General features: G+C 64.7%; 1 protein-coding gene across 4 annotated transcripts; it reads right to left on the bottom strand.

Annotated features, from left to right (window-relative positions):
- Positions 1 to 402: 402 nt before the first annotated feature.
- Positions 403 to 11,380, bottom strand: KLF15 (KLF transcription factor 15). Of its 4 annotated transcripts, XM_006169769.3 has the most exons (4): positions 9,042 to 9,158; positions 8,078 to 8,150; positions 6,843 to 7,928; positions 403 to 1,419 (listed from the first exon to the last, which is right to left on the bottom strand). In XM_006169769.3, exons 3-4 carry the CDS (start codon positions 7,901 to 7,903, stop codon positions 1,251 to 1,253), a joined length of 1,230 nt encoding a protein of 409 aa, XP_006169831.1. In that variant the 5' UTR covers positions 7,904 to 7,928; positions 8,078 to 8,150; positions 9,042 to 9,158; the 3' UTR covers positions 403 to 1,250. The 4 variants fall into 4 exon arrangements, with proteins under 4 accessions (XP_006169831.1, XP_027624604.1, XP_006169829.1 ...); XM_027768803.1 differs by having other exon boundaries at positions 6,843 to 8,150; positions 8,802 to 11,380; XM_006169767.3 differs by lacking the exon at positions 8,078 to 8,150 and having other exon boundaries at positions 8,802 to 11,380.
- Positions 11,381 to 11,386: the final 6 nt, after the last annotated feature.

Raw genomic sequence — 11,386 nt, 5'->3', positions numbered from 1 at the left:
GGTTCTTGGCACATCCTCGAACCTCCAAGCCCGCAGGAGACAGAGACGGCATGGCCGACAGCGGACAGTCTGTCTGCACAGGGAGCACACGGCACGGCACACGTGGCCTGAATGCACCGATGTGGGGCACGTGGCCAGGTGGTCCCGGACGGCCCAGCCCCAAGCGCCTCCCTGCATGTGCCAGGAGGGGCCGGGGTTAATGCAGAGAGAGGAGAGGGCGTCCGGGCCGGGGCGGGAGGGCGAGGCAGGCTGTCGGGCCCGCCAGTGCCCGGCCAGGGAACCAAGAGGGCCTTCGAGTCCCAGCAGCACAGAACGAGAGCCCCTGAGCTCCGCATGCAGGTATACCAGTCCCAGGGCGCCTCCCATACCCTGCGAGGGCGCAGGGAAACAGCACACGAGCTGTGATTTCTTTTTTCTTTTTATTGGCAAAGTAAATATATTTTTATGAAGGACCAGAGAAAATATACATAATTATAACATATGTACATGAGTCATATAGATTTTAACTGCATTTACACACGTGTTGTCGTGTTAAGATCTCCCACGTAGAGTACCTATGTACAACCTATTTACACACATTCATAGGATGTAAAGAAACCTGTCAAAACAAGCTCATCTGCTGGATATTAACTTCTAGACAGTCAGGAATGCATGTCTACGTCAGGGCAGGGGGGCCTCGCCGTCCTCCCGCCAGGGCAGCTTGCTCGCCTCTCCCGAAGACGGCCCTGGAGGCTGGGAAGAGAGAGGAGGGCCGAGCGCCTGGGTGCAGGCGCCGATGGCTGCGTCCCTGTCCCACACAGTGAACTCAAGCACATGCACTGGCAGCCCCCGCGCTGGGGCACCGGCACTCCCTCCCGGCGGCCCGGCAGACACCGCAGACGGGGCTGCGCGCACCGCACAGTGTGGCCCGGCTCCCTCTGGGAACCGAACGCTTCCAAACTGCACACTTCCTCCCGGGCAGTAAAGTGCTGGCCTTGCTCTCTCGGGGTGCCCAGTGGGAGAAGGGCGACCCCGAAGCCGTGCCTCCAGCTGGCTGCCACAGGAAGGCACGAAGGCACAGAGGCACGCGGCCGCCTCAGCCAGGCGCCGGGGCCCAGCCCCAGGGACACGGCCGAGTAGGTCCTCCCGGGAAGGCAGCAGGTGGTGGGCTCTCGGTGGGCACCTCCCAGCGTCGGGAGGTGGGCTGGCACGTGGTCACGTCCTCCGGAGGAGGCAAATAAATTATTGCTAGGGAAGGACGGCGGCCGCGCTCAGTTGGCGGTGCGGGCCGAGCGGCTGCTGCGCGGGAAGCGGTGCACCTTGATGTGCTTGGACAGGTGGTCACTCCGCGCGAACTTCTTCTCGCACACGGGGCACTGGTACGGCTTCACGCCCGAGTGCGAGCGCCGGTGCCGCGACAGCTCGTCGGAGCGCGAGAACCTGCGGGACACGGCGCCGTCAGCCTGCCAGGCCTCGCCAGGCCCACACGGCCGGTGCCCAGGGGCTGGGGGGCCCGTCTGCGCGGCAAGACTGCCCCGGTTCCTAAAAGGGCAAAGGACTTTGGAGCTAGAGGGTGTGTGGTGCTAAGTGCTGGATTCCCACGTGGCTGACCGTGGTTTGAGTCCCAGACCCGGCAGCTTGAAAATCACAACAAAGAAACAATAAAGAAATAAATGCTTAAACAGGCCAAGGACCTCTGGGGCCAGCAACGAAGCCCCTGCACACCAGCTGCCCTCCAAGCCGGTGGGGGCGGCCAGTCACGGCCCAGGCTGCCCGGTGCAGCCCCCGAGCAGCCGGAGGTGTCCTGCCAGGCCGAGGTCTCAGGATGCAGGTCTGGACAGACCCTGGAGCCCACCAGTGTGGGGGGTGCCAGAGGCTGCGGGGCGCTCCCTCGCTCAGGCCCCGGCCCCGCCTCCCAGCCCGTGGCCTTGCTCCCGCCGGGGGTGTCCAGGAGGCCAGCACAGGGAGCCCAGGGGGAGGGGCACGGGGACGTAGAGGAAGGCGCCCCAGTCAGGGCTGTAGGGCAGCGGCTCCACCCCGACCACCGCGCCTCTGCCCGCCCACAAGGACGTCTCCCGGCCCCTCAGCACAGGACATGGGCATGCCATGTCCATCTGCAGGGCTCTTCCCACCCCTCCCATGCATGTTCCCACCAGGTGCCACTTCCTCAGGAAGGCCTCTAGGACTGCACCAGTTCCAGCTCCCAGGCATTACCCTCTCCTCGCCCTGGACGCCTTTGCGGCCTTAAACCAGTTCTGCCTCTTAGGCAGACGTCTCCTGCTGCACTGGTCAGCTCCGTGGAGGAGGATGTGCCTGCCTGGTTCGCTGGGTTCCTGTGCCCTCCTGGGGACCACCCAGGGCCTGCAGTGTGGCCGGGGCTCAGGAAGCATGTTTAAATGACATGGGCACAGCAATCACTCACGGGAGGACAGCGCCGTCACAGGGCCCACACGTACACACACACACACACGCTGACACACATGAACATGTCACACACACGTGAGCACGCAGGAGTGCCAGGCCCAGCATCCCATCCCGGGCAGACCCAGTGACCGGCCCGCTGCACCCTGCCCCTGGACAGGGCGGAGCTTGGTTCTGCGGCCTGGGGAAGGGAGGGAGGACCCAGCAGAGCCCACACTGGGCCAGCTCGGTGGGCGGCAGGAGGGGCCTAAGGGAGGGCCCATGCATCAGCTGCCCTGCAGCCCTGGTGGCCCAGGACCCTCTGTGGACAGTGCTTAGCCCCGCCTGAGGGGACTGCCTCTGGGGATCGAGGAGCCCTCAGGAGCACCCACCTCACACCTGCACCTCACCCTTCCCGGGGGCTGCAGGGGGGACAGGAGGGACCTGGAGGTAGAAGGCACCCCTGCAGGCAGGGAGCCCTGCCACTTACTGGCCCAGTGCCCCAGGCAGGTTGCCAGGCTCCGAACCTCGGTCTGCCCACTCGGAGCAGGGAGGACGGCAGACGACCCCACCAGAAGGCAATGAGTGACGTGCCAGGGTGGCCCTGGGCGTGGCCACTGTGGGGGGAGCACGAGGGCCGGTTACGACAGCACCTGGCCCGGCACAGGGGCTGGCAGCAGCTGGATGGCATCGAGAGGTCCAGGCGCCTCCCCGCCCGTAGGCAACGAGCCTGCTGCCCCCCAGAAAGCCACCTTTGTCACGTCGCAGGGGCTGCAATGGGAAGAGGCCTCTGCTTACTGCGGGACGGGCTCGGAGACCACCCCAGTGCCTGGGGCGGCAGTGACCCCGGGGCCGACCGAGCAGGTTGGGGCCAGACCACTGCACTCGGATCCTGTTCCTGCCGCCTCTGGCTCTGCGGCCTCAGTGTCCACCATGTGGACGCCAACACCTCCCCTGTGAGCCGCTGACAGTTACTGCTACTCCGCTCAGCTGTCATGGAAGGGGTTCTTCCTGGGAAAGCGGCAGGGCCATCTCAGGACAGGACGTCCTGCTGCGAGGAACAAGGAGGCCAGTGTCTGGGGTGAGGCCAGGAAACTTCCAAGAAGGCAGGCAGACGGCACTTCCCAGAGGAGCAGATCAGAGCAGGCAGACAGGCCTCACCCTGTCACAGGTGCTCAAACCACGTCACACGAGGGGAAGGGCCAGGGTGCCGCGTTCGGGACCCACAACAGAGGGTGGGGACGCTGACCCCAACAGGTGGCCAGGGTGGGGCTGGCGGGCATGCGAGCACCGAGCACAGGATGCAGCGCCCAGCCAGGGCCACCAGGAAGAGAAGGGGCATAGGAGTAGGGAGGTGGGCAGGCAGGCCTGCAGGGACACCAGCCTGGAGACCAGGCCCAGCGGCAGGTGCAGGGAGAGCCCTCCTACCTTGCACTAGCCACCCAGGGAGCAGAGGGCACGGGGAGAGTCCAGTCAGGGGTGCACAGCCCAGGCTGGGCTCGGACGCTGCCCCCAACAGCATGTGACGTGGACGGCCCACTCAGTGCTTCCTTGGCGACATGGGGTGACGCATGGAAGCCTGGCTCACGGAGGGGCCCGAGAGTGAACAGCCGGCTTACAACAGCGTGGAGCAGCCCAGCACAGCCAGTCCCTGTCACGACTGCCGCAGAGCTCTCTGCTGGCCTGGAAGCGCAATGCCTGAGCACGCCAAGAGCCGGGTAGCGAGGAGACCGCCACAGCCAGCGAGCATCCAGGAAGCACCGCTGCGGGCTGTGGGGGCTGCGGCAACCACCCGGAGGTGCCCAAATCCCCACTCACCGCCACACCCCCGTGGGAGTGTCACATGACCTTGCTGTACCTGTCTCCCCTGCTGCCAAATACCGACTGGGGCCTCCACTTTCTGGGGCTCATGAGGACTTGAGCCAGCAGTGACGCACAGACCGAAGCCGGGGCCATCCCAGAGCGAACTCGCAAGCTGGCGCTGCAGGGCCACGGGGAGGCGGGTGTGGCATTTGAGTCAGGTGCCCGGAGAGGGCCGGGACCCCGCAGAGGCAGCAAGGTCAGAGTACTATGCCTGCTCAGTACAGAGAGTCAGGCGAGGCCACGGTTTAGGCCCACGGGCCAGACGAGGGTCAGGTGGGAATCCAAGCTGCCACATGTGCTTAGAGGCTGCAAACACTTAGAAGCTGCATCCACTTAGAGGCTGGTGCACATAGAGGCTGGCATGCACTTAGAGGCTGTGCGCACTTAGAGGCTGCACGCACAGAGAGGCTGGCATGCACATGGAGGCTGGCATGCCGTTAGAGACTGCATGCACTCAGGCTGGCACGGACTTAGAGGCTGGTGCACACTTAGAAGCTGGCACACACTCAGAGGCTGCATGCACTCAGAGGCTGGCATGGACTTAGAGGCTGGTGCACACTCAGAGGCTGGCACACACTCAGAGGCTGCATGCACTCAGAGGCTGGCGCACACTCGGAGGCCACGTGCAGAGGCCAGTGCAGGGCAAGCAGGAGGCACACGCGTGAGGCAGGGGTGGGGACTCGGCTTTGAGTTCCGGGCTGCACCTGCACACACAGCACATGTCCCCCCACCCTGGGGCTGTCACTTCCTCCCCAGTCCTGCCCAGACCCAGCACCCACGGGCTCATCCTCCTGCCCACTGACTGCCCCCTCACATGGACACTGGTGGAAGATGGCCACCACAGTAGGGACACAGCACCTGAGGGTCTCCAGGGACCTAGGAGCCCTCCCTGCTGGCCCGCCAGTGCCTCTGCCACGGTGACCTACGAGGCAGACCTTCCCCAGGACCGTGGGGAAGCCAGAGAGACCCTGATGGTGGGGGCGAGCCTGGCAGCAGGGCTAGCACCCTGGGGGCCACAGCCTGGTGAGCAGCTGTACTGGGCCCTCTGCACTCCCCAGAGGGTCCTGAGGAAGAGGCGGCCTCGCTTGGACGGCGTCAGAGCCGCCCTGCACAAATCCTCGCTCTCGCTCTCACAGCTCATTCTGGGAGCTCACTACCCCGAGGCTTCTGTGTAGAGGGGAGCTCAGCCTCCCTCAGGTGCTCAGGGCCGGGTCCTACCCGGGAAGAACGGGGTGCTTCCTCTGGGGGTGAGCGGAGCGGCAGCCTTGACGAAGGAGCGGCCTCCCTCCCAGTCTGCCCAAGCAGCCCAGCGCAAGAGGTTCCAGGAGTGCAAGGGCTGGGCTGGACCCTTTGGGGCCGGGGCTGGACCCTTTGGGGCCGGGGCTGGACCCTTTGGGGCCGGGGCTGGACCCTTTGGGGCTGGGGCTGGACCCTTTGGGGCCGGGGCCGGCTCCTGCAGAGTTTCTGGGTCTGTCAAATAGGGTGGAGAGGAAGGGGCAGGACAGAGAGCTGGCCCTCTGGGGGCTCAGGGGAAGGGCCGCTAGCACCCCTCGCACATCCACGCACCAGCCCTCCCACAGAGCCCGGCCTGCCTCTCAGCTCCAAGTCTGGTCAGAAACGGCAGCTGCCAGGTATCCCATGCACCGCCCACAATACACACATGCACACACACACGACCACGCATGCACAGGATGTGCGCGTGTGCACATGCAGATGCTGATGAAGAAGGCCAAGTGCACACGTGTGCGGCCCTGGCGAGGCCCTGCTCTGTACACACCTGTATGTACACAGAGGAGCGTACCACGTCCCACACGCACACGCACACACGGCGGCAAAGGGGAAAGGTGTGCAGAGCACCCACCACCCTCCGGGCAGGCCAGAGACCCTGAGCAGCAGGCCTCCACCTGGGGAGGCTGCCGTGGTGCCGTGGCGCCGTGGGCGTGCAAGCTCTTGGCAGGTGGGCAGCTTTCAGGAAAAGGTGGGTGTACCTCTGGAGGTGAGAAAGCTGGCCCCGGGGTGACCCCAGGGATCCCACCCACCAGCCTTGGGCTCTGCCACCGTGCCTAGACAACCCACGCCCACCAGCCTGACCCTCCCTGCCAGTGGCCTATGCCCTCTCAAACGCTGCTCAGGGCCCAGGAAGGGCCCAGCCCACCGGCCTATGCCAGCCGGCATGAACTAAGCTCGCCCACTGGCTGGGCAGGCGTGGCCCGGATGTGCCCTCTCTAGTCTGACCCCCGTTCAAATCCTTCGCACGGCAGTGTGACCCGGGGTAAGCACTTGGTTGTCCACACCCAGCATCATGTGGGAGCCGGATGGGATGGTGTACTTGCCTGTGGCTCCCTCCAGCACCCCTCAGTGCCCGCACCTCACCGGCCCCTCACCCGCCACCCCATCAGGATCGGGAGCCCCGGCAGGAAGCAAGGAGCAGCACTCTCGCCCAGGTACTATGAACCCGAAGACCACGAGCTTCTGGCTTCAGGCATCCGGAGGGAGCGGGTGGCCAGTGGCCAAGCGGCCGTCCTGCCCCTGCCCACCCCCTTCATAACCAGCCTTATCTACCGGGGAGATAGCGGCCTCAGCCATGACCCCATACTGACCTCCAGCCGCAGCCCGGCCAGGTGCAGGCGAAGGGCTTCTCGCCCGTGTGCCGGCGCAGGTGGGCCTTGAGGTGGCTGCTCTTGGTGTACATCTTGCTGCAGCCTGGGAAAGTGCACTTGTGCATTTTGATGAGTTCTGCCCCAGGGTTCTTGGGGAACTTCTGGCCCACCAGGAGGCCGGCGGGGCCGGGCCCCAGGGGTCCCGCCCCGATGGGCTTGGCAGCGATGGGCACGGGGGCGATGCGCACGAACCTGGAGGGCAGGCTCAGCGCCGAGGGCGCCACCTGGGGCACGAGAGCGAAGGTCTGGCCCTGGATATTGACCAACAGCTGGGTCACCTTGACGTTCTCCGGAGTCTGCCCCGGGGAGGAGGGCCCCGTGCCCGCCTCCTGCTTCACGGGCACGGGCTGGATCTGCAGTAGCACCGGGACAGGGCCATCGGGCGCGGAGCCCCCACCGGGGCCCTGGGCGCCGCCCGTGTTGGCGCTGCCTGGCGGCGGAGTGCCCCGCTCTCTCCCAGCAGGGCCGGCATGCGGGTGGCTCCTGTGTGGCCCTGCCGAGGGCAGGATGGCCTCTGAGGCCCTGCAGTCACTCGGGGGAGCCTCCTTGGCCGCCGACTCCATATTCTCCTCCAAGAATTCTTCAATTTCCTCCAGGGTGGGCTGGAAGGGCCGTGGGACCTCATCGGAGTCGCCCACGGGAAACTCAGGGAAGCAGAAATGCTCCCCCTTCACAGGTGCCGGTGCCCTCCGCCAGGCCCCCCAAGTCACAGCAGCACTGCTGGCCCCGACGCTGCCGCTGCCCAGCGTGGCCTGGGACAGCAGGAAGTCCAAGATGCTGTCCTGGCCCTCAGCACCCTGGCCTCTGCCGCAGCAGGAGCAGAGGGCTTGCGAGTTGGGGCTGGCGCAGGAGCAGGGGCTGGAAGCGTCACTGTCATCCTCGGAGAGGGGCGAGGGCAGCATGTGGTAGGCCCGCCGGCCGGCCAGCCTGGCACCCAGATACCCGACGGGGCACTTCGGCGACGAGAAGGTCTCGTCCACCGGCAGTAAGTGGTCCACCATGCTGGCCTGGCCGCGCGGGCGGTGGCTGCGGAGAGGAAGCAAGGGAGGCGGTCAGGAACGCACACTCACCTGTGGCCGCCACCCTCGGCCCCGCCACAGCCTGGCCGTCCGACGCCTGGTGCTGCCTTCCCGTGGGAGAACCATGCCTGCAAGCGCTTTCTGAAATTGCACCACCTGTTTGCCAAAGAGCCCTCTGCCAGCCGTTGCACAACCGGCACTGCCGGTCTCGAGCCTTTCCAGAACAGCCCTGGAAGAGAACACGCGTGTCCGCAAAGATGGCGGGAGGGTGCGTGTGAGCAAGGAGCACGTGGGGCCCCGGCACGGCCAGGACGCGGGGTGGGGGAAGGCGCTGCCTCGCACAGGACCCCTGACCCAGCTTCATGCCTGCTGAGTCACAGAAGTGGGGCAGAATGGCCGTTTGTCCTCTGACCCCCACGCTGCTGGGGCGGAGAGGGTTGCCAGATTGAGCAAATAAAATGCAGGCTGCCAGTTTAGTTGGAATATCAGATTTTAAACAACAAACCTTTTTTTTTAGGTTTAGTCATAGGGTGCATGCACTCTCAGGGACAGAGAGAGGGAAAGTGAGAGATCACAGCCCACCCCCCGGCCAGCGGGAATGGCCATGAAGCCACCAGGTCCAGAACTTGAACCATGGTTGGCCATGTGAGCGCCCAATGCCTTAACCTCCATGCCACCCACTGGCCCCAAGACAGACCACTTTTCATGAAATCCCCGTATGGGACGGCTCACACTTCCATTTAAAAATCACCGTATCTGATGTGCAAGTTTAACTGGGCTGCCTGCATCATAACCCGGCGACTACAACTTAAGGCCAAAAAGCCAAGGCCATTAAGCACCTGCCCTTGCACCCGGCGGACGGCTCCCCACTGGGGCTCACCCACTTCGCGGCTCTCAGACCCCTCAGGGTCTCCGGAGAGGCAGGGACGGCTTGAGCAGAAGGCTCTGCGCTGTGTCCAGCACCCTGCCGCTTCATCGGGCAGAGGCTAAGGCGGGAGGTCCCAGAGCACGTGCCTGTGGTCACCTCCCAGGTTCCGGGTGGCAGGAGCTAAGCCCCCACGGCCAGTGAGGTAGCTGGGGTCCTGCCCTGCACCCCTCGGCCACCACCTGGGACACTCACCACCTTCGCAAGGCTCAGCCAGCACCACCTGCCCCCTAGATGGTGCGCTCCATGTCACTGCCCTGTCCCCAGCACCCTGACAGAGGGGGGAAGTTGTGTCCTGAAGCCAAAGGCCACGCTAGGTCTGGTGTCCAAGGAGAGTCAACAGTGCCCAGCTGTGACAGGACCGCCCCTGTGGACCTTTGTCCCCACCCAGTGACCACGCTGGCCTGGTGGCTGTCGGCGCTGGGTGGGAGAGTGTGCAGCTTCTGAGTCTGCCGATGCCGTCTCTAGGACCACCCGCGGCCCGCAGAGGTGGTGTCTGCCGCGACCTTGGGCAAATCCTCGCCCACCAGGCCTCGGTTTCCCCATCTGTTCCATTCTTCAAGGATCTCCAGGTCTGTCTCCTGTTCAGGGACCCCCGGACCTCTGACTTCGATCGGCCCCCAGAAGGCTTCATGGCACCCCAGGGACCCAAGGCCAGGTGTGCATCCCCAGGCAGCGTTTCCTAACTCGCCTTCGGGGCTGGACACTCAGCTAAGGGTGCAAAGCTGGAGTGTGTTTAAGAGGCACAGGGTGCCCAGACCCGGAGCTGGGACAGGAGCAGGACACCCCACAGGCTAGGGCAGGGGCTCGGCTTGCGTCTGCAGCTTGGCTGAGCCACCCGGGCAGCTCACAGCACTTCCCTCTCCCCACCTCCGTGTCCTCGTCTTGGTCTGAGGGACAGGGTCCCCGGCAGCCCAGCTCCCAGGTGCTGTGAGACACCACTGAGCTGACACATGCTTGGCACAAGCCATGGGGGTCTGGCGCACGCACACGTGTGCTGGTTAGACCCAGCCATGAGCGCAGCGAGCACGTGCTGTTTCCACCCGTCCTGGTGCCTGGAAGCCCAAGGCTCTGGACCCTTGTGAAAGGTGAGCAGCAGCTGGACTGTCCCTGGCACCATGCAGCGGCCACTAACATTTCCAAGGGCAGTGATGGGACAGGGCTGCATCCCCCTAAAGGAGGCCCTGCCTCGTAAAGATAGAAATGGCATAAAAAGGAACTGGGTGCAGGTGGGGGTGCGCCCACCACAGCAGATGCCCAGCACTGGGCCCTGCCTTCTCCTCCTAGCCCTCACTCCCCATGTCCACACGTGGGTCCCTCTGCCCCCAGCCTCCAGGTGGGGCCTCTCACTCAGACCCCAGCTCGGAAAGTCCAGACCCTGTTGCACCACCCCACATACAGCGTTTTCTTCCTAGCAGACACCAGAGTGGGAACGAACTTGGTTATGTGTCTCTGTTGTTTCCTGTTTACCTCCCCACCAAAATAGAAGCCTTCCACTGTTCAGCCCGCGGCTGGATCCCTGAATCTAAAACAGGTCTGGCAGAATCTGCTGAATGAGCAAAGGCAAGGCGCTTTGGGCAGCCAGGAAAGGGGGCGGAGACTAGGAATGGGGCGGCCTGGGTCGGGCCACGGGGTCTCTAACTGCCAGTGTGAGCGTGCCCCAGGCGGGATGTAGGCAGTAGGAGTGGAGAGGGCTCTGGACTGCCCGGGCATAGGCGTTTAGGAGGGCACTGGGCTGGAGCTGCTTCAGCCCTAAAAACAGCCGCACGTGGCCGGGCCAGAGGCGCAGGCTGCATGCAGGGGGAGGGGACGCGCTGTTCCGGGCACTGTCCAGGCTGGCCACTGGACTCCGCCCCTCCCAGCCGGGCCAGGCCTGCTGTTTATCCTCCTGGGACACAGAGGCTGCAGGAACAACATGTAATTGATAACAAGCGAGCGCTGGCCAAGGGCTTGCCATTGGGTCAGCCTGCAAATCACAGGGTGGCGGGTGGGGGCCACCTTTCAAAATAAGAGTCTCCTCTCCCTGCAGCACCGCAGGCCTAAGTCTCCTAGTCTTCAGTCCTCACACCTGTAGAACTATGGCCCCCGGGCACGGGAGCGAGGGCAGATTTGAAGGGCTCAGATATTTGGGAATTTCCGTGGGAGAAAGCAGCTCACTGTGCCCTCCAGAAGAGGGGGTGCCATGGGCGACACCACAGTAGGGAGGGAAGGGACCTGGAGGCCACATGGCCTGGGGTGGTCTCTCCCCTGCCACCCCTGCCCATCTGCTCCCGCTGGCCTAGGGCCTGGAGACGGCGTGTGAGTACAGGACGAGTGAGTGGTGAGGGTGACCGCGAAGGGGTCTGCGTTTTCGTCCTGTGACTGCGTGTGCGTGTGCGGGGCGTGGTGCGCGGAGGCGATGTGGCTGTGCGTGAGGCCCACCACGAAGTGTTCACGGCCGGCCTGGGGGCGTGTGCGGAGGAGGGCGTGGGGCGCTGGCTCAGGTCCCTCGGTAGAGCTGGCCATCAGGGCCGCCCCTACCCCGTCCCTACCCCCACCCC

This window comes from Tupaia chinensis, unplaced genomic scaffold (assembly GCF_000334495.1).
Source record: "Tupaia chinensis unplaced genomic scaffold, TupChi_1.0 Scaffold147500_1, whole genome shotgun sequence".
In the NCBI taxonomy this organism is placed as follows: Eukaryota; Metazoa; Chordata; class Mammalia; order Scandentia; family Tupaiidae; genus Tupaia; species Tupaia belangeri.
Note: the sequence above shows the minus strand (reverse complement) of the source record. Positions and strands in the feature narration are given on the sequence as shown.